A 26,754-nucleotide genomic window follows, 5' to 3' on the forward strand; every position below is an offset into this window, starting at 1 on the left:
CCGGTCCCCTGTCCCTCAGACCTCGTGGGGGCCGGACTATATTTTGAAAAAAGAAAAAAGTACAAATTCCTGTGCCCCACAAATAACCCAGAGTTGCATTTTAAATAAAAGGACACATTCTACTCATGTAAAAACACGCTGATTCCTGGACCATCCGTGAGCTGGGTTTAGAAGGCAATTGGGCTGGATCCGGCCCCACCCACAAATAACCCAGAGATGCATTTTAAATAAAAGGACACATTCTAGTCATGTAAAAACACCAGGCAGGCCCCACAAATAACCCAGAGATGCGTTTTAAATAAAAGGACACATTCTGCTCATGTAAAAACACCAGGCAGGCCCCACAAATAACCCAGAGATGCGTTTTAAATAAAAGGACACATTCTGCTCATGTAAAAACACCAGGCAGGCCCCACAAATAACCCAGAGATGCGTTTTAAATAAAAGGACACATTCTGCTCATGTAAAAACACCAGGCAGGCCCCACAAATAACCCAGAGATGCGTTTTAAATAAAAGGACACATTCTGCTCATGTAAAAACACCAGGCCTGCCCCACAAATAACCCAGAGATGCATTTTAAATAAAAGGACACATTCTACTCATGTAAAAACATGCTGATTCCCGGACCATCCACACGCTCTCTGTATTTACTGGTGGCGCCTCTTCGCATTCTGGGACTTTGCATAGAAATAGTGTACGGTTTGTCTTGGGTTGCATTTTTATTTTGGGTTCCTAAAAATCTCCCCCTCCTGGGTGTCAAAGTGGGGGTCAGGGGCAGCTCCCCGGCCGCTCAGCCTCCCGCCACTCCTCAGCATCCATCTGACCGGTCCGTGACCCAGCCATTTCCCCCCCCCCCTTACAGGTGGCCGGACGCCTCCATGTCGAAGTCGTGCGGGTGAGCGGGGAGATTGGGGAGCGCATCGCAGGAGGCGAGGATGGCATGGAAGGATTCTGCGAGAACGACCTGCAGGAGCACAAGTTGGCGTGCATGGTGAGTTTGCAGAGACAGTGGTCCCCGCTTCCCTTTGCGAAGCACCTAGGCACAGAAAACGGGCAATTAGCTGTCTGATAGCTACAGAGGCAGCATACGTCCCTCATATACAGGGCCGGATTCAGGCTGGATGAGGCCCTAAGCTACTGAAGGTAATGGGGCCTTTATATATCCAGCTGTCCTTTGTCAACAACAAATTGGCGCTGTTTTTCGTGTTGAATATACAGTCACACCTCTTGTTATGTTTGCTTCAGGTTAAATCTTTTCAGGTTGTGTCCCGCAGAGACCCGGAAGTACCAGAAAGGGTTACATCCGGGTTTCGACGCTCGCGCATGTGCAGATGCTCAAAATGACGTCATGTGCAGAAGCGGCGAATCGCAAGCCACGCATGCGCAGAAACGCAGGCGTGAGTTGCGTTCTGCTCATCTTGCGAATGGGGCCTGGAACAGATCCCGTTCGCAACCAGAGGTACCACTGTATGCTATATGGTCATTTACGGACCTAGTAGGTATCTAAAGCCATTTGCACATATGTATTTTGTCAATAATTGTTGAACTGAAATACAGTTAGGAAGAAGTATATTAATAGTGAAATACTGTACAATTAAGAAGACTTATGTTAATAGTGAAATACAATTAAGAAGAAGTATGTTAATAGTGAAATACAATTAAGAAGAGGTATATTAATAGTGAAATAATTAAGCCCTAACGTAAAATGATTTTTTATTCGTAACAATAATGCAAACACCTTGGCATTTGGCAATGACAAAAGTTCCTTTAGAAACACAATTTCCAAAGACTCATAATCTAGTCTCTAGAAACTTGCTATAACATGAAATAATAATAGGTGTAAATATATGATGCAAACTACTGATAATTATAAATAGCAGAATGTAGGCACCCTATATATAGAAATGAGCAAACCAGGGATATTTTAGGGAGCAGGCTAGCAGGCGGGGCCCATGACTTACATCACAGGAGCCTACACAACACTAAACACTGTTGCTGTCTGTAGGTTTTATTTGATTTGTTTTCTATCTTATAGTTTGGAAATGTACATCCAGGTTTTTTCCCTTTAACTTTTTTTGGGGCCCTCAAGAGAGTGGGGCCCTAAGCTATAGCTTGTTTAGCTTATACGTAAATCTGGCACTACCCATATGTGCCCACTCGACTGCTTCAATAGGTCCAGGTGCCACATGATGCCCATTCCATGTTTGTCAGAACTCGATCTTTTACTGTGGCAGCAACGCTTTGAAAGAATAATACAGTGGTACCTCAGGTTAAGTACTTAATTCATTCTGGAGGTCCATTCTTAACCTGAAACTGTTCTTAACCTGAAGCACCACTTTAGCTAATGGGGCCTCCCGCTGCCGCCGCGCCGCTGGAGCACGATTTCTGTTCTCATCCTGAAGCAAAGTTCTTAACCCGAGGTACTATTTCTGGGTTAGCAGAGTCTGTAACGTGAAGCATATGTAACCTGAAGTGTATGTAACCCGAGGTACTACTGTAATAATAATAATAATAATAATAATAATAATAATAATAATAATAATAATAAAATAAAAATAAAAATATTATTTATACCCCGCCTATCTGGCTGGGTTTCACCAGCCACTCTTGGTGGCTCCCAACAGAATATTAAAAACACGATAGAACCTCAAACATTAGAAACTTCCCTAAACAGAGCTGCATTCAGATGTCTTCTAAAAGTCAGATAGTTGTTTATTTCCTTGACATCTCCTTGCCTACTGATCCCAAGCAGGCACCTTCACTGTATATTTGTATAGACAAACCTGCTCGTCTGAATGTTTCTAGCTTTCCATTTTAACTTTTCCAATGCCTTAAACTGCTTCTTGATTTTCCTTAGTGGCCATTTTATTGCTTGATCCTTTTTGAAAACCACTTTGAGCGCTTTATCCATTTTATGAAACAAAAATAAAATTAAATAAATGCGTATACTGATGTTGCATTAGAAGAGAGCTGTCCTTTTTTTCACGCCTCCCTTGAGGACTTTTGAAGGCGCCTGACTGTCCTCCGTTGGAAACAGGATACAGGGCTAGATGGGCCATCAGGGAATCTGGCAAAACTGCAAGGATACCCAGGAAATTAACCAGAAATGTCCCTCTCGACTGTTCCCTGGTCACTGGATGAGACCACAGCAGCAGCAGTCCGAGCTGTGAGCAGTTCCAGTGGAGTCCGATATGAAACATTATTGTTTGGAACAGTGCGCCAGTTGTATAGAACTTCATTCGGGAAGTAGGTGCGCATCAAGACAGCCAGGGGAAAATCCTTTGGGTCTGCTCCCCCCCCAATAAAACAAACCCCAGCTGTGCCTTCCCCCAAACTGGTCATTCAGTGACCCCTAGTGGGGATTTTCATTCTGCGTTATCATCCATATCTATTTCATGGGATAAAAAGGTAAAGGGACCCCTGGAGCCTCTTATGGTCATGTGCGTCTTATGGAGCGAAAAAGATGTGATTTAAAGCTTGCTGTGTAATTGCACAGTTGGAACGTGACTCCGTGTGTGTTTGCTTCCTCCTAGATCAAAATCCTTCAGGCTACCGGCTTGCCGCAACACCTCTCCAACTTCGTCTTCTGCAAGTATTCCTTCTGGGATCAGATGGAACCCGTGACGGTGGCCCCAGAAGTGGACCCCTCTCTGTCTCCCATCAGCAAGGAGCCACGGGGCATGGTGGTCTTCGATCACTGCAATGTAATTTTGCTTCTGCTTTTAGTCCCTGCAGAGAAAGTGAGGGTTTTTACGCTGTGGGAGTATCTATTGCCTGCGCCTTGGTGCCTTCCGGTGAAAACTGTACAGAGCAGAGGAGTGGCTTACAGTGGTACCTTGGTTCTCAAACTTAATCCGTTCCAGAAGTCTGTTCCAAAACCAAAGCGTTCCAAAACCAAGACGCGCTTTCCCATAGAAAGTAATGCAAAACGGATTAATCCTTTCCAGACTTTTAAAAACAACCCCTAAAACAGCAATTTAACATGAATTTTACTATCTAACGAGACCATTGATCCATAAAATGAAAGCAATAATCAAGGTAAAGATAAAGGTACCATTGACCATTAAGTCCAGTCGCGGACGACTCAGGGGGTGCGGCGCTCATCTTGCTTTACTGGCCGAGGGAGCCGGCGTTTGTCCGCATACAGCTTCTGGGTCATGTGGCCAGCAAGACTAAGCCACTTCAGGCGAACCAGAGCAGCGCACGGATCCATAAAATGAAAGCAATAATCAACGTACTGTACTATAAAATAAATAAGACAGTATTGTAGATGATAAAAAAAAAAAAAATCCATTCCGGAAGTGTGTTTGACTTCCGAAATGTTCAAAAACCGAGGCGCAGGTTCTGATTGGTGCAGCTGAAACAGCCGCCGACAGCCGCATCAGACGTTTGGCTTCCAAAAAACGATCGAAAACCAGAACACTTATTTCTGGGGTTTTGGCATTTGATTACCAAGGCACCACTGTACTTTTTAAGGGGGGAAAAACCTTAATTGCTCTAAATTCAAAGGAATCTCAAAGCAATGCACAAAACAGTTAGGTCATATGGATTAAAGCTTCCTGTAAATTTCTGTATCTCTGACCTATTGATTTCAAGCATTCCTGGGCAGATTTCTTGGCTTTGCATAGTCGAAACTTTTCTAGCGTCTTTTTTTTTTTTTTAAGGCTTCTTGTCTCCATGGAACAGAGACTAAATTTGAAGCGCTGCAATTGTTCTCTCTTTTCTCTGACCTAGGAATTCTCTGTCAACATCACTGAAGATTTCATGGAGTACCTTTCCGACGGTGCTTTGGCCATCGAGGTTTACGGGCACAAGGCGTGCGACCCCCGCAAAAACCCAGCGCTGTGGGATTTGGGGATTATCCAGGCCAAAACGCGAAGCCTCCGAGACAGGTAAGATAGAGATGCAAAGGTGCTTCTTCACAGCAAATGCTCTTTTTGCGGGGCTTAGCAATGGAGCACAGAGCTAGCTGCTTCGTACATCCTATATAATCCTCTGCAGGATTAGCGGGAGGTTAAGTGGAAAGGTAAGTGGAAAGCAGAGACATCACCTTGCCAACAAAGGTCCGTATAGTTAAAGCCATGGTTTTCCCAGTAGGGATGTATGGAAGTGAGAGCTGGACCATAAAGAAGGCTGGTCGCTGAAGAATTGATGCTTTTGAATTCTGGTGCTGGAGGAGACTCTGGAGAGTCCCATGGACTGCAAGAAGATCCAACCTCTCCATTCTGAAGGAAACCAGCCCAGAGTGCTCACTGGAAGGACAGATCCTGAAGCTGAGGCTCCAATACTTTGGCCACCTCATGTGAAGAGAAGACTCCCTGGAAAAGACCCTGATGTTGGGAAAGATGGAGGGCACAAGGAGAAGGGGACGACAGAGGACGAGATGGTTGGACAGTGTTCTCAAAGCTACCAGCATGAGTTTGACCAAACTGTGGGAGGCAGTGGAAGACAGGAGTGCCTGGTGTGCTCTGGTCCAGGGGGTCACGAAGAGTCGGACACGACTAAACGACTAAACAACAACAACAACAACAAAGTGGAAAGGAAGGAGATCTCTTGTAAAACTGGATCCTTGGGTCAGCCTAACCTGACCTATGGCAAAACCTATTGGTGTTTCACAACTTTCCGACTAGTTGCAGGACCTTAGCCGACCTAGCAGAGTACACGCAGAATCCATGGAAGCAATTGGCGACTTGGCTGCAGACAGGATAGACGAAGCAGGAACCAGGAACTTGTAGTTAGGTGTTTATTATATACAGGAACAGAACAGAACACGGATCTTTAGCTAGCTCTCTCATACACGGCTCACAACTCCTACACTGACACACTGAACCACTGAACTAACAGTTAGTAGGCCATTAATTATCACTCCCTTGAGAGAGCTTGACCAATCAGGAAGCTGTCTCCATGCCTCTGTATCACCAGGCAGACATACTCCTTCACATGAGCTTTTGGCTGTCTGCCAAACCCTAATTGACTCTGTGTTGGTAGCTGTACGTATTCAGATTCCCAACACCCCCTCACAACTCTCACACAGTGCAATTAACTTCTGAGCACATACAAAGTATTTTACCCAACTGGGTTTTGCAAACCCAAGCATTCACACATTTGCTTGTTCGCTTGCAACTGCATCTATTGGAGACCATGGTTGCTGACCAAGAAGATGGATTGTTCTTTTTTTTAATATAATTTTTATTAAGTTTTCCATATTTTATTACATTTCAATATCAAAAATAATAATTCATGACTTAAGACATTGCTTAAATAAAGCATGGACTTCCTTCCCTCTAGCAGACATCCATATCTCATTACCAATTTCTCCACATTCCTAAATTCACTTTTTTACCTTAAATCAATCTTTTCGCAATCACCTACTTATAAGTAAATCAGCTCCTTAATTTCCCATTACCAAACATTTCGCCTTAAACCTACAAACATATTCAGCTGTTTGCAATTTTCTTTCATATGGAGTCTAAATTTGCTCCAGTCCTTTTGGAACAAATCATCACAGCGATTCCGAATCTTCCCCGTCAGTTTCGCCAGCTCCACGTATTCGACCATCTTTACTTGCCAATCTTCTTATGTGGGGAATTCTTGTTGCTTCCATTTCTGGGCCAGGAGTATTCTTGCACCCGTTGTTGCATACATGAACAAATTTACATCTTTCATTTGGATTTCCTCAATTAACCCCAACATGAAAGCCTCTGTTTTTTTGCTGAAATTATACTTAAATATCTTTTTCAATTCATTATATATGGACATGTTCCAAGATTAAAGCTTTTTGGGATACCCTATATAAAGGAGATGGATTGTTCTGTAGATCTGGCACTGGCAACTACTCTCTGCCCTTCTTCGAAGCTCCCTCTCCTGTTGCCCCGATACCATCCTCTTCTTTCTTTTTAAAATTTTATTATTATTAATTGACATCCACACACAATCTTAAGTACATGTACAAAGAAATACCTACAAAAATATAACACGATATAACATCTGTGGCGTTTGAATGACCCTTCTTTAAATCAAATACTTATTAAATAAGGAAAAATCGTATGATGTGTTATAAGAAAGTACTAGAAATTAGAGTAAGATAAGAAGTATAATTACATTCAGTGTTGTAAATGTAACTTACATCAGGAATTGATGGGAAGCCTGTTTTGATATAATTTAGTTTATTGGATTTTTACTTTGGTTTGTTTTTGTTTAGCTAGAAAGTATAAGAAAAGAGCATGTGCAAATTCAAGTTTAAATCAATATTTAACGGTATAATTATTTAAGGTTGTTATTACTATTATTATCAGTTTTACCTTTTCTTGAACATATCCCATTTTTGTGTAAATGATTGTTTTGTATTTCCCTTAATCTATTTGTCAATTGAGCCATTTCTGCGTAGTCTTAATAACTTATTCTGCCATTCCCTTACTGTTGGTACTTTTTTCCCTTTCCAGTTTGATGCAATTAATAACCAGGTAGCGGCTGTTGCATATAAAAAGATTTCTCTTATATTTTTCGGGATATCAGTGCCTAGAATTCCAAGTAGCTGTTTTCCATCGCCCCACCCTGCTCCCATCCTCTTCAATGTTTTCGGACATTTCCCAGGGTTTAGCCAGGCTGCCGAAGGCCTCTTTCAAGAGGCAAAGTTATACATCGGTCACAGAAGTGTTGTTATTTGCAGGTGGAGCGAAGTCACCCGAAAAGTGGAGTTGTGGGTCCAGATTCTGGAGCTTAATGAGAATGGAGAATACTGCCCGGTAGAGGTGATTCCGGCAAAAGATGTACACACAGGGGGCATCTTTCAACTCAGGCAGGTAAGATGGAAAGTAAGGCAGTAACCGCTGCCTTGTTCAGCATGCTGAATTCTCTCTTTAGTCGACCGATCAATTAATGAAATATCAGTTAATCATTGAAATCACTGAGCGTCACTCTGCTGGCAAGATATTCGGGATATCTTTGTCAGGAGCTCATCCTACACTCGAGTAGGACCCTGGCAGAGGCACATGCACAACTGGCATGTTCTCTCCCTCCTGGTCAATCGTTCTGGAGCTTCAAAAGCTTTCTTCTGCCCGAACATCACAGCAACCGATGCCAACAGACACTGGCACACTTAGGGATCCGCAGAGTCTTCACAGCTTGCGTGACAGAACCCCAGCAACTCAGCATTTTGGCTAATCTACTTTATTTACATATAAACACACACAGAGCACTGCAACATGGCTCCCTCTCTCTCTAGCATCAGACAGCAAAGAGAAAAAGAACAAAGGACAATAGTCCCACTTCACGGAACACAGGAACACAACATCCTGCCTTATTTGGAACCCAAACACCTGACGGGGCTTACGGGGCTTCTAATTGGCTGCAGCAGCTTCCTGCAGCCAATCAGAAGCCGCATTTTGGTTTTTGAAAATTTCGGAAGTCGAACGGACTTCTGGAACAGATTCTGTTCGACTTCCAAGGTACAACTAGATAGATAGATAGATGATATAGATATAGATATAGATATAGATATAGATATAGATATAGATATAGATATAGATATAGATATAGATATAGATATAGATAGAAACTCTGTTATATGTTTTCAGCAAATGCTGAAGACACATCTCTTTATGCTGGTGTTTGACACCTGGATAAATAACTGACACCTGGATAAATTCCACAGTTTTTTGTTGATTGTGGTTGGGTTTTTTTTGTAATTGCAAGTTTTAAATTGTACATGTTTTGGAGGGAGCGGGTTGTCAATCTGGACATACATATTTCTGGTGCAATGCTGTCTAGAAAGCAGTTGCCAGCAGAGGTCTCCCCCCTACCATCATTCCCCCCACTTCCAACGTGCCGTTTCTTTGCATTCCCCGGGCTTGCAGGGCCAGTCGCACCGAATTCAAGTGGAAGTGAAGTCCGTGCAGGAGTCGGGCACATTGCCTCTGATGGAAGAATCTATCCTCTCAGTCGGAGTGGGCTGTGTTCAGATCAAGCACACCAGGTCTCCAAAAGGACACGAGATACATCAGGTAAGAGCCCTTGCTTGTAATGTAAATATCGGAGATCTCGTAGCTCAGAGAGAAAGTATCTGTGGTGCATGCGGAAGGTCCCAGGATCATATATCTGTAGCCACACTGCAACCTTCCAACAGTTTGACTTCACCCCCAAAGGCGCGCTCCTCCTTTGTCTCCCGAGACAGACGGAAGCCAGGAGACAGATAGGTAGTTTCAATTCTATCAATGCTTAATGGTTTTTAATTATTATTTTTTCTCCTTGCGTTTTTACCTGCCAGTGCCGGATTTACATATAAGCTAAACAAGCTGTAACTTCGGGCCCCACTTTCTTGGGGCCCCCCAAAAAAAATTTAAAGGGGGAAAAATCTGGATGTACATTTCCAAAATATAAGATAAAAAACAAATAGAATAAAACATACACACAGGAGGAGTGTTTTGTGTTGTGTATGGACCTACTAGGTCCATAAATTACAATATAGCATGTATTCAACGCAAAAAACGGCGACAATTTGTTGTTGACAATGGACAGCTGGACATATAAAGGGCCCCATGACCTTCAGGAGCTGAGGGACTCATCAAACCTAAATCTGGCTCTGTTACCTGCGCTCATTTTTACCTGTAAGCCTCATTGAGTCCCTGTCAGGGAAAAAGTCAAGGTACAATAATAATTACTGCTTTGAATTTACTTGCATTTGCATGGTTTTTGCCTAGGAAGAAGACGACGACATGGACAGCTACCAGGTAAATAACCTGCTAAAACCTTTCTCTAAGTCCTTTAAGATCATGCGGTCCTAATATTCCTTCATCCATCAGAGCAATCAGCATTATAAGATGGAAGTCGCAAGCAAAGGCCACCAGAGTCTCTATTTGAGTCTTCTTCTTCTTTGACAATCACTCATAGCTGTGTAAGATTGTCTTCCATAAACATAGTATTAACAATGAGTCCGTAAGTGACTGTGGAGGCCAATTCTGGATCCACACGTCCTTCCACAGTGGGGACATAGGATTCCGGGCAGGAGTTGATCATGGTGTGGATTTGCCAAGCATGCCTTCCTCTTAGCGCGTTTCTCCCTTGCGTCCTGAGTTTGAGCGTCTTCAAAGCCCATGACACCTTTGGTCAAGGCTGTTCTCCAACTGGAGCGCTCGCAGGCCAGTGTTTCCCAGTAGTCTGTGTTCATACTACATTTTTAAAGATTTGCCTTGAGAGGGTCTTTAAACCTCTTTTGCTGACCACCAGCATTATGCTTTCCATTCTTAAGTTTGGAATAGAGTAGTTGCTTTGGTAGACGATAACCAGGCATCCGAACAACACGACCGGTTCAACGAGGTTGATGTTGAAGAATCATTGCTTTGACGCTGGTGATCTTTGCTTCTTCCAGTACACTGGCATTAGTTCGCCTGTCTTCCCAAGTGATATGTAAATTTTTTTGGAGACACCGTTGATGGAATCTTTTGAGGAGTTGGAGACTGTTCTAGTAACACAGTTTAGGCTCTTCCTCTCTGGGAACGGGTGACTGGGACAGGGAATGGAGGATCTCGACTAGGAAAAGAACAGGGCCTTCATGTTTCTGGTCCTCAAGGTCTACACAGAACCTGGTTCTTCACATAAACACAGACCCTCCTGTCCTTCATCCAGACAAGAGGCATTGTCAGAATTCAAGGACATGTCCCAGCCAGGCAAAGAAACACTCAAGAAGGTTGTGAAGGAAAGCCACTGTGGGTTGTGGCCTGGGGAGACTTCTGAGGGCCAGATAGAGCGGTCTGGGGGCCACATTTCAACCCTGGTTTACCTGTGTGTAAAGTGCGACATCAGGATGTGGCATTCTCCACCGCTCTCTCTGTGCGCAGTCTCGGACTCCTGCCTTTCCATCTTTGCTCACAAACCGCTGCTTGCTTAAAAAATAAATCGAAATTAAGTGGTCCCAAACTTCTTCGCAGGACAGAGACCTGGAGAGGCTGCGTCGGAAATGGCTGAACACGCTTACGAAACGCCAGGAGTATTTAGATCAGCAGCTGCAAAAACTGGTTGGGAAGCCCGGTAAGCAAAAAATATGCTTTCTGCTGCTGCGAAAAGATTATGCACTTAGAGGTAGGTCCCGGGCTACAAGGAGGTTAGGCTGGCCTCAACCAGAGCCAGGGCTTTTTCGGCTGTGGCCCTGATGGAACGCTCTGTCACAAGAGACTAGGGCCCTGCGGGACTTGATTTTTAGGCTGTCTGTCAGTTTGAATTAGCATCTTTTAGAACTTTGTTGTTATTCACGCTTTTATACTGCATTTTATGCTGTTTTTTGTTTTTTGTTGTATCACAATTAAGTGTTTTAAACAGGCTGGATTTAGAAGGCGATTGGGCCAGATCCGGCCCCCCCGGGCCTTAGTTTGCCTAGCCATGGACTAGAGCATGTGAAAAAGGAACACAATATTTTAGCTGCAGTTCATTCATTTTCAGCTTCGTATTCTTGTTATAACAGAAGCGCGCCCAGATATTCCGTTGTTGCACCATAAGATAGGTTTAAGGTACCATTTAAGTCCCAGCTTTCATATCTCAGTTTCGAACACTGTAGCCCTGACAGAGTGATTGGCACAGCGAAATGTTGAATTCCTCCCTTATAAAGCAGTTGCATGTTATATATGTATAAATGGAATTTCGAACCCGGTACAGCTGCTGACTGCTGCAAACGTGAACGTTTGGTAAACTCAAGTTTGGACAGCTCCTGTGTTTTTTAATTAACGAGCTTCTTGCCCCCGGAGCACGGGGATTATTATTTTTAAAAACTTTTTTAGAACTTCATTTCTTTAAGGCCTTTGGGGATGAGCCAACCCACAAAGTTCTCTGGGGGCTGCTCAGACGCCGGATCTTTCAAAACATGAATCAAAACACTAAAAGTCAATTGCTCGGTTTCCTGCCTTAAAAAATCAGCACCATTTATGTTATATTTGCAGAATCAAAGAAAGTCAGTAGACTTGATGGCAGGATTTAAATAAACGTTCACATTATTAGAATCAGAAAATGTTTAGAAAATAGCAAAAAATTATAGTGTATTTATTTTTATTTTTATATTTTTAGGCTTAGTGTTTTGTTATTAATAACTTTCTGTTAGGAGATAGCAAAGTGGGTGAAAAGAAAAACATATCAGAAGCGGAAGTTGGGGGAAGCTCTGGGGGGGAGGGAGGAATATATAGTAAATGTTAAGAAATTGAGATGTATGTAATGAATGAAAAAGAAAAATTAAGAATAATAATAATAATAATAATAATAATAATAATAATAATAATCAGCACAGGGAGGGGGTTTAATGTATTTTTAATCTTTGTTGGAAGCCGCCCAGAGCAGCTGGGGAAACCCAGCCTGATGGGCGGGGTACAAATAAAAAAATATTATTATTATATTATTATTTGCTGTTCCGGGAGCTCCCAGCCAACCTCCGCCCTGTGTCACAGTGTAGCCTTATTGGAGTCCACTGATTGGGTCTGCGTTGCTCCCGGACAGGAGGGAGGAAGTCAAATGACACCGAGGGCTGGTTCAGAGAAAGAGTTCTTTATTTCTGCTCTCCGGAGCAGCAGAAAGGCACTTGCATGGTCAGTCCACAGCAAGTCCAAAGAAATGAGAAATTTCATGCAGTATATATATCCTCCAGGCACCCTCTCCCCCTTCCCCAGGAATCCAGCCACGTCAGCTTGTGCATGCAGGTTGACATCATAGATGTTCCTGCTCCGGTATTCTTAACCATAAAAAGGTATTCCTCCCTGTACTCCCTGGCCATAAAAGGTTGTTCCTGTTTCCTATGCTTGCTCTTGGAGCAAGAGGTCATCAACTCCAAGAACACACTCTGGTGCTGCTCCCGGACTAGTTCTGTGCGTGTTTGTGGTCTTTGTGGTCAGGACGTAACATAAGGCACAGACGTGTCTTCCCTGTTCTAGTGGTACAGTCAAGGCCATCCTTGCCATCGCGAACTGATAAAGGAGGGGGCTCTGAGCACTTGTTTATACAGCTGGGTTTTAGGCTCAAGAGCTCAAGTTAAAGCATTTTAGCTAAGGAAAAATAGGGATTTGGGTGCAGTTTCAAACTGCCTGCAGAGTCAGTTTTGGGTTTGGGAAACCCATTCCTTCAACAGCAGTCGGGATAGGAGCCACGGGGCTGTTTGGGAAGCCCCGGCAGAAAGCTATAACTTTGTTGAACTCTTGCAGACAAAACAGAAGACGACACAGACCGGGAAGCCCAACTGCTGGAGATGAGGCTGACCCTGACGGAAGAAAGGAACGCGGTCCTGGTGCCTTCCGCAGGGAGCGGGATTCCAGGAGCACCCGCTGAGTGGTAAGGGGCCTTTGCAACCAGGCCACAGCAGAAGGGCTGCGTTTTGCAGCTTGCTTAGAAGAAAAGCTTTCGCCATGTGCCAAAACCTCATCCGTGTTGGCGTCAGCCGCCTTCTTCTTCTTAGGCGATCCCTCGTAGCTGAGTAAGGTTGTCTTCCATGAACACAGTTTTAACAATGAGTCCGTAAGTGACTGTGGAGGCCAATTCTGGATCCACACGTCCTTCCACAGTGGGGACATTGGTTTCTGGGCAGGAGTTGATCATGGTGTGGATTTGCCAAGCATGCCTTCCTCTTAGCGCGTTTCTCCCTTGCGTCCTGAGTTCGAGTGTCTTCAAAGCCCATGACACCTTTGGTCAAGGCTGTTCTCCAACTGGAGCGCTTGCAGGCCAGTGTTTCCCAATTGTTGGTGTCTATACTACATTTTTAAAGATTTGCCTTGAGACAGTCTTTGAACCTCTTTTGTTGACCACCAGCATTACGCTTTCCATTTTTAAGTTGGGAATAGAGTAGTTGCTTTGGAAGACGATTATCAGGCATCCGAACAACATGACCTGTCCAACGAAGCTGATGTTGAAGAACCTCTAGGTCTGTTGGAGGTTTTAAGCAGAAGTTGGATGACCATCGGCCCTGGATGTTTTAGCTGAGATTCCTGCATTGCAGGGGGTTCGGCTAGATAACCTGTGGGGTCCCCTCCAGCTCTGCCATTCTATGGTGCTAAGAGTGTTTCACAGTTAGGGTGCTGCCACCAAGAAGACCCTGTTCCGAATTCTAATCATCTGGACTTCGTTAGGAGATGGTATGACCAAAAGGGGACTCCCAAACAGATCTGAACTTACCGGCAGGACTAATGCATTCCCACTTGGTGGTGTGATCTCAGCGCTGTTCTCTTCCCCTTGAATTCCCCTTTGCCTCTGCAGTGACCCTGAATAGCAGATCCATAGCCCAAGTTTGGGACCAGGCTGCCACACCTCCTTGCACTGAGGAAAGGAAGATTTTGCATTTGAATCCTTGGAATTTACTATTGGAAATTTACTTGGAATTTACTATCAGGACATAAGAAGAGCCTGCTGGATCAGGACTGTGTCCCATCTAGTAATAATAATAATAATAATAATAATAATAATAATAATAATACTACAGTGGTACCTCGGGTTAAGTACTTAATTCATTCTGGAGGTCCTTTCTTAACCTGAAACCGTTCTTAACCTGAAGCACCACTTTAGCTAATGGGGCCTCCCGCTGCTGCCGTACCGCTGCAGCACGATTTCTGTTCTCATCCTGAAGCAAAGTTCTTAACCCGAGGTAATATTTCTGGGTTAGCAGAGTCTGTAACCTAAAGTATATGTAACCTGAAGTGTATGTAACCCAAGGTCCACTGTAGTAGTAGTAGTAGTAGCAGTAATAATAATAATAATAATAATAATAATAATAATAATAATAAATTTATATCCTGCCCTCCCCAGCCGAAGTCAGGATCAGATCGGCTAACAACAGTAAAATGATACAACATTCTAAAATCAGTTCATTCTAAAATCAGTTCAGCATCAAATTAATGGCAACCATTGGGTCAGAGTTCTATGAGGATTACAGAAGGAGAGGGTCAGACTGTGCCTTGGCCAAAGGCCAAGCAGAACAGCTCCGTCTTGCAGGCCCTGCGGAAAGATGTCAAGTCCCGCAGGGCCCTGGTCTCTTGGGACAGAGCGTTCCACCAGATCGGGGCCACGGCTGAAAAAGCCCTGGCTCTGGTTGAGGCCAGCCTAACCTCCCTGGCCCAGGATCTCCAAGATGTTTTTGTTTGAAGACCGTAAGGTCCTCCTTGGGACATACCAGGGGAGGCGGTCCAGCATCCTGTTCTCACAGTGGCCACCCGGACACCCCAGTGGGAAACCCTCAAGCAGGATTTGAGCACAAGGCCAACTCTCCCCTCCTGTGGTTTCCAGCAGCTGGCATTCAGAAGCATTGCTTCCTCCGGCTGTTAACAATGTGGAACTCCCTGCCACATGAGGCGCTGGTGGCCACCAACCTAAGTGGCTTTCAAAGAGGATTCGGGAAATTCACAGAGGAGGAGAGGGCTATTGAGGGTTACCTGCCAGGATGGCTGTGTTTTGCCTCCACGTTTCGAGGCGGCAACACTTCTGAGTACCACTGGTTGGGAAAAACAGAATGGGGGAGAGGGCTCTTGGGCTTGGATCCTCCTTATGGGTTCCCCGTAATGAGCATCTTTCTTGGCCGCTGAGGACAGGATGCCGGACTCGATGGGCCATTGGCCTTGATCCAGCAGGCTCTTCTAGCTTAACTATGTGGTTTAGTTGTTTAGTCGTGTCCGACTCTTCGTGACCCCCTGGACCAGAGCACGCCAGGCACTCTTGTCTTCCACTGCCTCCTGCAGTTTGGTCAAACTCATGCTGGTAGCTTCGAGAACACTGTCCCACCATCTCGTCCTCTGTTGTCCCCTTCTCCTTGTGCCCTCCATCTTTCCCAACACCAGGGTCTTTTCCAGGGAGTCTTCTCTTCTCATGAGGTGGCCAAAGTCTTGGAGCCTCAGCTTCAGGATCTGTCCTTCCAGTGAGCACTCAGGGCTGATTTCCTTCAGGATGGAGAGGTTTGATCTTCTTGCAGTCCATGGGACTCTCAAGAGTCTCCTCCAGCACCAGAATTCAAAAGCATCCATTCTTCGGCAATCAGCCTTCTTTATGGTCCAGCTCTCCCTTCCATACATCACTACTGGGAAAACCATAGCTTTATGGATCACTGCCTTGCCGTGGCGAAGGGGCTTGAATAACTCAGAGAAGCTATGAGCCATGCCGTGCAGGGCCACCCAAGATGGACAGGTCATAGTGGAGATTTTTGACCAAACGTGATCCACCTGGAGCAGGAACCGGCAAGCCACTCCAGTATCCCTGCCAAGAAAACTCCACGGACAAAGACAACAGGCATATAAAAGCTTAACCATACAAGGGAGGAACTTGGCAGTGCAGAGAAGAGACTTTCCCCATCCCTGAGAGACAGGTGTGCCCTGCCGTGTCCCAGAAGCCATGGCAAAGCTTGAATTTGCGGAGTGACATTGGTTCCTCCTTCCTGAGATCCTTGAGAGGGTTTGAAATGACATCTGAGAGGATGAAGGGTGAATGGGGAGGGTGGGGAAGGGAGGAAGGAAGGAGAGAAGGAAGGAAGAGGCCGAAACGACCTGAATAATGTCCCCTAGGCTCCATATAACGCAAGCAGCGAAATGTCCTCTGCTTAAAGCAACCGGGTTATTAGCCAGAGTTTAATTATGATCCTCTGTAGGAACGGAATCAATATTTATTGCTGCTGCACTTTAGCTGATTTGAAAGAAAAATGTTAATGCTAATTGCCCGGTTCATTCACTTAAGAGGGGCCCTGCTCCGTACTCGCGATAACCGCTTCGGTCAGAACATCGGCCTGGATTCCGGGTTTCACGTACCTCCCCACCCTGCCAGAGTCCTCTGTAGTCAGCAGATATGCCACGAAATCTTTCATTCGTGACGCTGGTAATAGAATCAGGTCCAGCCTGCCCTGGCCTCCGGGTCACAGGAGCTGCAATTATCGGCAAGCCAGGAAATTCTACGCCCAAAACTGAATTTGAGGTCTGGTTAAGAGAGCGATCCGTCAGCCAGGGAGTCGCCAGTTCAAATATCATTTCGGCCGTGAACTTTCTTGAATGTTCTTAGGCAAACTAATATCCATTAGCCTGAATTAACACACACACCCCTTCCAATCCCTTGCCTAATGAGAAAAGTAATGGTGTTTTTTTAAAAGGTTCTTATAAAGATTCCTGAGATAATGTTTGTGAACTGTTCCAAGTACAGGGGGAAATGTCATATAAGTACCAGGTATTATTATTTAGCCTTCTTTTCAACCTCCTCAAAGTCAAGGTTGGATTCGGTTCCGGTTTAAACTGTGAGTGGCCTACAGATTGCTACAAACAAGGAGGACCCTCCAGCCAGGCTTAGAATCTGAAAAGACACAGCACAGAAGGAAAGTGGATCGGGAGTGTTGTAACTAAAAATTGCCCTTTTCCCTTATGGGGTATCCAAGAGCCCATATAGAGTCCTTACATAGGTTCCCTATCGGTAGGAGAAAATAACAGAGGCCAACCAGAGAATAGTAAGCCTGATCTTTATTGATCTGTTGCAACAGGGTGCTCCCCTCACACACAGGAAAGGAGGAGGACCCAGAAAAATGCTGTGCAAGGCCTTATAAAGACTTTTGAAATTGCCACCCTGTAGATCAAGACCACCCCCAGAAACATCATACATACATCACAGAAGGGGTGTAACCTAAGACCACCACCCCCTCAGATACATCATACCTACATCACAGAAAAGGCGGTCTACAACAGAAGTTTGAATGTTGCTTTTCTCCTGTCATTGTCTGGCAGGTTACTTGATTGGATTGCCTGGGGAGCCTGGCCAGTCGTTTATAGTGATAAATACTTAGTTCCTGGGCCAGGTCACAGCCTCACACCCTATTCATATCTTAAATGTGCCCTTAAGACAGGATTTGTGAGGAAAGAGACAATGGGGAGGTTTCCCACTTTGACCTTGCAGAGAAAACATTGGCTCAGTTTAGGAATCAAAATGGTTCCAGGTTGGTCTTCCTGTGTTGATCTATGTATGTGCGGTTATGAACATTACCATAAATATATCTAAGACCTCAAAATTCCTATCACAGGAGGGAAGAGGGAAAAAACAAACCCAGACACAAGTTTTTGCTTCTAAGGAGGTTGAAACGTTCAAGGAACTGAGGAGCCAAAAGTTGCTGGTCTCCCAGCTGCACCAGTGTAAAGGAGGAACATTTTAGCTGTATTCATGCTTTACCTTACGTATTTTAGGTAAACGCCTGACGTGTTTTAAGATTACAGCTGAACATGTTGAATGGAATCTTTGTCCACACCGCCTTGGTCAACACTGGCTCTTGCAGATTCTAGAACCACAACAGCATTTCATATCTTAGCAAAGCTGTTTGCAGTTTGCAGAACACTTCCAAACCGACCTAAGGAATGGGAGGGAGCTGTTTCCGAGGGCCTGAGACTTTGCCTAGATCAGGGGTAGGCAACCTAAGGCCCAGGGGCCGGATGCGGCCCAATCACTTTCTCAGTCCAGCCTGCGGACGGTCTGGGACTCAGCGTGTTTTTACATGAGTAGAATGTGTGCTTTTATTTAAAATGCATCTCTGGGTTATTTGTGGGGCCTGCTTGGTGTTTTTACACGAGTAAAATGTGTGCTTTTATTTAAAATGCGTCTCTGGGTTATTTGTGGGGCATAGGAATTCGTTCACTTCTATTTTTATTTTCAAAATATAGTCTGGCCCCCCACGAGGTCTGAGGGACGGTGGACCGGCCCACGGCTGAAAAAGATTTCTGACCCCTGGCCTAGATAATATTTCTGCCGCTTGCCCTTTGCAGATAGCTGTGAAAAACCGTCCCGCTTAATGCCTTTGGCCCATCGCTTTGCAGCATCCGAGAGAGTGGTTTAAATTAGCTGGTTGGTTTGTTTTGCAATTATCCAACTACATGCGCTTGGAGTAAGCAGCGTGGGGAAGCTCCTTAGCATTTGACAGCAACGCGCACTCTTTTCTGCTACAAGGGAATGCAGCCCTGGTTGAAAAGAGGCCCCGAAAGTACTGAAAGTCCTCTGCGTCTAGCAGAGTAAATTGAGATGAAGCCACAGCCCACCAAGGTTATCGTTGCCTTGACCTACAATTGCCCGGGTACCGAGTGTAATAACACAGTTGCCGTGATGCTCCCGGCGACGTGTTCTGTATTAAATCTGCCACCATTGATATGCCAGTGTTGACTGCGTCTCTCTCTTTTAGGACTCCTGTGCCAGGTATGGAGACGCACATCCCAGTCATCTTTCTTGATTTAAACGGTAAGTGAGATCAGAAATGACAGCACTTCAGGGATGTGGAAAGGAATGCAGCAATAATTGGGTTGGGGGGCGGGGAGTGAATGACAAGCAGGCGTTACGAGTGGCTGCTCCTGGTGTCAGTCAACCATCGAACTGTCCAAAAACCTAGGTCCTATGTACCACTTTTGTATCATCATCATCATCATTATTATTATTCAGTTTATAAACCACCGTTTATCCAAAGGTCAAAGGGCGCTGTGCAACACGGAGAGCATAATTTACGTAGCAAAATGATAAAAGAATAAAACCTAATAATGCACAGCGTGTTCATGAAATTTTGAGACCTGCGGGTATACAAATTTACACAAATAGTAATAATAATAATTGAAATAATCATACCAGCAGTCCCCCCCACATTTAACAAACCGTAGATTATTATTATTATTAATTATTATTATTATTATTATTATTATTATTATTATTATTATTATTATTATTTATACCCCGCCCGTCTGGCTGGGCTTCCCCAGCCACTCTGGGCGGCTTCCAACAAAACACTAAAATACAATAACCTATTAAACATTAAAAGCTTCCCTAAACAGGGCTGCCTTCAGATGTCTTCTAAAAGTTTGGTAGTTGTTGTTCTCTTTGACATCTGGTGGGAGGGCATTTCACAGGGCGGGTGCCACCAGCGAGAAGGCCCTCTGCCTGGTTCCCTGTAACTTGGCTTCTCGCAGGGAGGGAACTGCCAGAAGGCCCTCGGAGCTGGACCTCAACGTCCGGGCAGAACGATGGGAGTGGAGACGCTTCTTCAGGTCTACTGGACCGAGGCTGTTTAGGGCTTTCAAGTCAGCACCAACACTTTGAATTGTGCTCGGAAACGTACTGGGAGCCAATGTAGGTCTTTCAAGACTGGTGATATATGGTCTTGGCGGCCGCTCCCAGTCACCAGTGTAGCTGCCTCATTCTGGATTAGTTGCAGTTTCCGGGTCACTTTCAAAGGTAGCGCATTGCAGTAGTCCAAGCGAGAGATAACCAGAGCATGCACAACTCTGGCGAGATAGTCTGCGGGTAGGTAGGGTCTCAGCCTGCGTACCGGATGGAGCTGGTAAACAGCTGCCCTGGACACAGAATTTACCTGTGCCTCCATGGACAGCTGTGATTCCAAAATGACTCCCAGGCTGCGCTCCTGGTCCTTCAGGGGCACAGTTATCCCATTCGGGACCAGGGAGTCCTCCTCACCCGCCAACCATCTAACTGTCCAAAAAACTGCCCTAGGTACCACTTTTGTATCACTATTATTATTATTCAATTTATAAACCACCGTTTATCCACAGGTCTGAGGGTGCTGTGCAACACCGAGAGCATAATTTATGGCAGCAAAATGATAAAAGCGTAAAACAGAATAATGCACAGCATGTTAATGAAATTTTGAGGCCTGCGGGTATAAGGCAGTATACAAATTTACACAAATAGTAATAATAATAATAATTGAAAAAATTATACCAGCAGTCTCCCCACCCCACACATTTAACAGGCCGTAGATTGTTTAGTAATGCCCATTTCGTAGAAGAAACATTGGCAATGTCCACCTAAACAAGAGGGAAACGGATGCACATCTTCCAAAAATCATAATGCATATAAAAAAGCAGCCCCTGCCCTCTGTTAAGCAACAAGAACAAAACCCTCAATTTGGGTAATCTGCCTGTTTTCTGCTCTGGCGCCACCTGCTGTTCGTCTCCCTGCCTGCTGACCAACCAGTTGGGCACCAGCTACCACTGTTAATATTGCAGGAGTTGCTGTTGGTGGAGAGGGTTTGCCTTGCCCAGAGTTTCCTGTTGAGCTTGCAACCCAGGGTTTCCCAGGTCCTCTGTGCTGCAGTTGCTCAGCACATCCTGAACTTCTGTCTCCCTCTCTTTCTACAGCGGATGACTTCAGCTCTCAGGATAACCTCGACGAGCCAGAAGCTGGCGGCTGGGACGCCACCCTGGTTGCCGAAGACGAGGACGAATTCTTTGAGCTGCAGATTGTGAAGCACCACGAGAGTGAGGTAAGGCATGGAACAAGTCGTAAACTCCATTCCCAAGGCTGCCAACGGAGCAGGGTTAACAGCAGCCCTGGGAGAGATGTGACCAGTATCTGTTCTTCGTACAGTGGTACCTTGGTTTTCAAACTTAATCCGTTCCGGAAGTCAGTTTCCAAAACCAAAGCGTTCCAAAACCAAGGTGTGCTTCCCCATAGAAAGTAATGGAAAACAGATAAAAACATTGGCAGGATTATTGTAATAAGCTGCCGTTTGATAAGAGTATATACTTAAAGTAGATAAACAAATAAGCAAAGCTGAATTTGGATATGCATAAGACATATAAAAAACAACTTTAACGATCCACAGAAAGAGGGGGGAAGGAAGTCAAGTTTTGAAATGTTAAAACGATTGTTAAATTAATGAAAACCTGAAAAGTGAAAAAAACTATTATTTTTAAAAGGCCTGACGGGGAAAAAACAGCCTTCAGGAAGGACAGGGAGGGACCCAATCTAACTTCACTAGGCAGGGAATTCCAAAGTTTGGGAGTGGCCACTGAGAAGGCCCTTTCCCCATCAAAAGAGTTCTCTTACTTAAACCTGTTGCAGTTGCGAGCCTCTTTGAGTGTGGTTTCACCCCGGAAATGCGGCTTACAGACAAACATAGATGTTGGTGTGTTGACCGAGGATGTTGTGTTTGTGTGTTGTTTCGCAGGTGAAGGCCGAAGCTTCCTGGGACTCCACAGTCCACAACTGTGCGCAGCTCAGCAGAGGAACAGCCGCTGAGCAGAGGGTCTTCCTGATTGTACGAGTGACCGTACAGCTCAGCCACCCGGCCGAGATGCAGCTGGTCCTCCGCAAGCGTATTTGCGTCAGCGTCTACGGCAAGCAGGTACAGCAGCCTTCCTAGGCGTTCATTATCTCCATTTGCTCTCGGCGTGACGCAGTTGCACGCCTAGAAGCATTGCTGCCATTGCAGCGAACAGGAAATGGCAAGGCATGGCTTTGATGAAGCCGATGTCTCTTAACGTGGGACGAGGGGGAAACATTGGGGCAAAGCTCTACTTCTTGCTAACAGCAGCTGTCTCAAAACAGCAAGTTCTAGGAGTGCAAATATCCAGAGTGTGGGGTCAGGTGGGATTACTATGAGGAATTATAAAATATGCATCAAGCCGTTGTGTCCGCTGTGAAAGCATGGCGTTGACTGGGTTCGATTCATTGACAATAATTTCTGATCAAATCCCACAACCTTCTGCATCTCTGGCCATTTCCTCTACTGTCCATTTCTCTTGCTTGACAAGTCACATACACAGCCCAGCCGCCAGTTGCTTCACCAGGCAGCCATCCTGGGCCATCAAAGACAGTGGGCAGTTTCTTTGATGTATCTTTTCTGATATGTTAATCTTAGGATATTAATCTTAGGGCCAGGAAACAGATCTCACCTGAAGGTGATAATGATCGCTGTCTTCCTGGCCATCCTCCTTATCATGTCTATTGCTTGTTTATCGCCTCCGGGGTTGCCAGATGCACTCCTTTGTAGTTCTGTTTTGTTTACCCCAGAAATATGTGTGCTTAATTAGTTTTGGTAGTTTAACTTTGTCCCCACGCTCAGAAGAAATCTGATTGGTTCTTATGAACATTCTGTAAAAAGTTCTTTTGTGAATAAAACGACCTGGGCCAGGGGGTGGAGAGACAGATTATTATATGCACCCTTCCCAGAGTCTTGCTGGTTCAAGCCTCTGGGTGTATTCTTATTAATCCTTCCTTTACTTTGGAAACGCCTCAGCCAATCAGGCACCAGGGGCGGCGCAGGGGTGAGACCAACTGGGGCAGGACGCGCCGGAGTCTGCCTGCCTCCTCCCACTCAGCCGCCCCATAGCTAAGGGGGAGGCAGCAGGTGGGCCATTCGGGGCAGTGCAGAGCCTGCGTGCACCCAAACCACTGTGTCTCTCCCAGGAGAGATGCGTGGCTCAGGCGCACTTCAGGCCCCGCAGTGAGTGCCGCCCGGCATTTTGTAACCCCCCTCAACGGTGACACCTGGGGTGGCACTCCGTCACCACACCCCCTTTCCTCCATCCCTGCCTCAAAAGAAATGACTGTCTTTCTAGTTTAGTCTTTTCAATTAAAAATGACTTTTGGCGTGTCCCCGTTCCTCTGCTTCTTTGATCCCTGGGGATTTGGAAAAGGGGATCCACTGGCTACACCCACTAGCTTTGGGACTCAGCCGTGGAGCTTAACCCTCTTGCCTCAACTGACTCTCTCTCTTTCCTTTTCCTCCTCTCTTCTTCCTCGCTCCGGGCTCCCTGGCAGTCGTGAGAATGCTGCAGAGAGGCTTCAGGAGGGTAGTAACCCATTGCCGACTCTGCCCCCGTGCCAATGCCTCTTTCTGCATGGCTTCGATGTGTGCAAGGAGCTGAAGTAGGACCGCTTGTGTTGTAGCATCCTTTGCCACTGGAATGAGATGCTTCATTCATTCCCCTTGCTGCCTTGTGAGGGTTTTGTTTTGTTTTTTGTGAACAGGCAGTGTTGGGCAGGTTGTATACTTTCATGGGCCTTTGCTGCATGCGAACAACCTGTGCTTCAGCAAATCTACGTTGCCAGCAGGTCACCCTATCTCTTGTCATCTCATGTAGCCAGCTTTGTTTTGGCGGCGTTTGTGACCCCCCTTTTCTGTTGCCCTGCGTGCTGGGATGTGGCTATTGTGACTGGAACGTGAGGTATTCGTGTGTGCTTTTCCCCCTGCCTCACTTTACAAGGACAAGTAGGAATAGAGGAAGCAGCCTTCTGTCTAGCTCAGCGCTGTCCACGCTGACTGCCAGAGTCTGTCCACGGTTTCAGACAGATTATTTCCTAATCCTAAAGTAAAGGTAAAGGGAACCCTGACCATTAGGTCCAGTCGTGGCCGACTCTGGGGTTGCGGCGCTCATCTCGCTTTACTGGCCGAGGGAGCCCGCATACAGCTTCCGGGCCATGTGGCCAGCAGGACTAAGCCGCTTCTGGCGAACCACAGCAGCGCACGGAAACGCCGTTTACCTTCTCGCCGGAGTGGTACCTATTTATCTACTTGCACTTTGCCATGCTTTCGAACTGCTAGGTTGGCAGGAGCAGGGACTGAGCAACGGGAGCTCACCCCGTCGTGGGGATTCGAACCGCTGACCTTCTGATCGGCAAGTCCTAGGCTCTGTGGTTTAACCCACAGCGCCACCCACATCCCTACCTAGTCCTACCTAGAGATTAAAAAAGGTAAAGGACCCCTGACAGTTAAGTCTAATCGCAGACGACTTTGGGGTTGGGGTGCTCATCTCACTTTACTGGCCGAGGGAGCCGGCGTTTGTCCGCAGACAGTTTTTCCGGGTCGTTATGCCAGAAGCGACTGAGCCGCTTCTGGCATAACGAAACACCGAAAGCAGAGCCCGCAGGAGAGATGCGAGCGAAACAAAAGAAATGCCTTGCAATGCAGAGGGTTGGACTAGATGACCTTTGGGTGCCTTCCAGCTCTTAAATTCTATGATTCGGTGGTGCTTTTCCTTTTCATCCCATAACCTCTGGGCCTGTTTCACTGTGAGTTCTCCTGGGGTCATATGAACCCCCTGCCCCTTGAATACACTTAAATATCTCGTTTTCCCACGTTTCTGTTCAGCTGCTAGTTTTGGGGGGGACAGTTTGGAAGTGGAGCATTTGGGGGAATTGCAAAACTTCACTCCCCCACCTTCGCAGGATCTTCTTCTTGATTCCCAGCAGCCATTGACAGCAGCCTTCTCTCCCTGAGGAGTTCTCTTTATTTTATTTTATTTTATTTTATTTTATTTTATTTTATTTTATTTTATTTTATTTTATTAGAAATTTTAATAAATTTATACATACATATTACAGATATACAAACATCCATTTCATACAATCCTTAAAAATATTCCTACATACCCACATTCAATCCCACACATACTTCCTTTTCCCACCACCATCCCTCACCCCACCCTGTGCTAGACTTCCAATCTACTCAATTGCAATTTCTTTCCATTTCTATTACAGTGGTACCTCGGGTTAAGTACTTAATTTGTTCCAGAGATCCATGCTTAACCTGAAACTGTTCTTAACCTGAAGCACCACTGTAGCTAATGGGGCCTCCTGCTGCTGCCGCGCCGCCGGAGCACGATTTCTGTTCTCATCCTGAAGCAGAGTTCTTAACCTGAAGCACTATTTCTGGGTTAGCGGAGTCTGTCACCTGAAGCGTATGTAACCTGAGGTACCACTGTACTCTCTTTCACACACTATTAAACCAACTTTCTACTCCCTTTTCTGTTACACGTTGTTATCCATATTATTTGATATTTCAGTATTTATAGCGGAACTTGTTTATTCTTATAGGAGTTCCGGTTTTTCAATATGATTTTGCAAATATTCTTTAAACGCCTTCCAATCCCCTGAGGAGCTCTCAAGTTCGGATCTTTCCCAGCCCTTTCTCCCAGAGGTGGTTGCGCTGGAGATGTTGAGGACCAGACACTGGACCTTCTGCTTTGCAGACCATGACCTCCACTCCTCAGCTGTGACCCTCTCTGTGTTTTCCACACCCCAGCCACAGGCAACACCCTCCACAAATTCCTTTCCTGCACTGCCTGTGGAGCTCACTGGGCTTCTTAGCTATTCAGCGCCGCCACCGACGTGCCGCCCAAATGTGCATTTCAAAAGCGTATCAATAACCTTCCGATGCGCCCAGTCGTTTTGCAGCAAGATGGGGATGACTCATCTCTGCATTAATTCAGGAGTCGGGATTTTAACCTCAAGAGGCACCCTGTCAGCATAAACAATGGCTCTGCCCCGTCTTAAATCATTGCTGGCAATGATCTCTGTGGCCAAGGATTCGGTGGCCAGACTCGTCTGCAATTCGAAGCACAAATAACTCTGAGCTCATGAGAAAAAAGATAGAGGCTTGCGCTGGTTCTGCAGGTTAAGTCGTCACCTTCCTAGGTTTTCTGTAATTCATTTGTTCATTTGCAGCGTTTATACCCCGCCCAAAGAGGCCAAAGGCTAACTAAAATCAGTTCGAAGACAGTCCCTGCCTCATGATCTGGAAAGACACGACACACAAGGAAAAAGGGAAGAGGAGGGAAGAGGGGGAAACAAGCACAAGTTCTTCCAGTTGCTGTTTTTACGATGCAGTTGTATGTAGTTCCTTCTGTGCACACTCTGGAAGAGTAGCAACTCCTCCCCGATATCATTGTTGGTTCTGGCTCACTTGCCCCTTATAAAGAACAGTAACCACCCCAAAAACACCTCCCCCCCCCCGGTTAGAACTAGGAGCAGAGCTGGTGGCCAGGAGCACACAATTTTCCCCTTGCAGGAGGGGAAGTTACCCTCCTCCTTCACTGATGCCACTGGCAGATCCAGTTACAGATAGGTAGCCGTGTTGGTCTGCCATAGTCAAAACAAAATAAAAAAATTCCTTCCAGTAGCACCTTAAAGACCAACTAAGTTAGTTCTAGGTATGAACTAGATCCGACGGCCTTGCCCTCCCAGGTGGCAACATCCAGACTCGGTCATCTATGCAAACCAGATGACC

At 45.6% G+C, this 26,754-nt stretch overlaps 1 protein-coding gene and 1 long non-coding RNA gene across 3 annotated transcripts in view; one reads left to right on the plus strand and one right to left on the minus strand.

Moving 5' to 3' along the window:
- LOC310842216 overlaps positions 1–26,754 on the minus strand; it is a 554,664-nt gene that overhangs the window by 180,119 nt on the left and 347,791 nt on the right. The window lies entirely within an intron of this gene.
- KIF13B (kinesin family member 13B) overlaps positions 1–26,754 on the plus strand; it is a 175,057-nt gene that overhangs the window by 109,289 nt on the left and 39,014 nt on the right. For both annotated transcript variants that reach the window (XM_083732987.1, XM_083732988.1), the window contains exons 21-31: positions 865–993; positions 3,536–3,706; positions 4,737–4,894; positions 7,672–7,804; positions 8,858–9,004; positions 9,701–9,730; positions 10,928–11,027; positions 13,175–13,301; positions 19,141–19,196; positions 21,101–21,225; positions 21,913–22,089. In XM_083732987.1, coding sequence (XP_083589113.1) covers positions 865–993; positions 3,536–3,706; positions 4,737–4,894; positions 7,672–7,804; positions 8,858–9,004; positions 9,701–9,730; positions 10,928–11,027; positions 13,175–13,301; positions 19,141–19,196; positions 21,101–21,225; positions 21,913–22,089 — 1,353 coding nt within the window. The remainder of the gene's footprint in view (positions 1–864; positions 994–3,535; positions 3,707–4,736; positions 4,895–7,671; positions 7,805–8,857; positions 9,005–9,700; positions 9,731–10,927; positions 11,028–13,174; positions 13,302–19,140; positions 19,197–21,100; positions 21,226–21,912; positions 22,090–26,754) is intronic.

This window comes from Podarcis gaigeae, assembly GCF_964106915.1.
Source record: "Podarcis gaigeae genome assembly, chromosome: 3".
Taxonomy (NCBI): Eukaryota; Metazoa; Chordata; class Lepidosauria; order Squamata; family Lacertidae; genus Podarcis; species Podarcis gaigeae.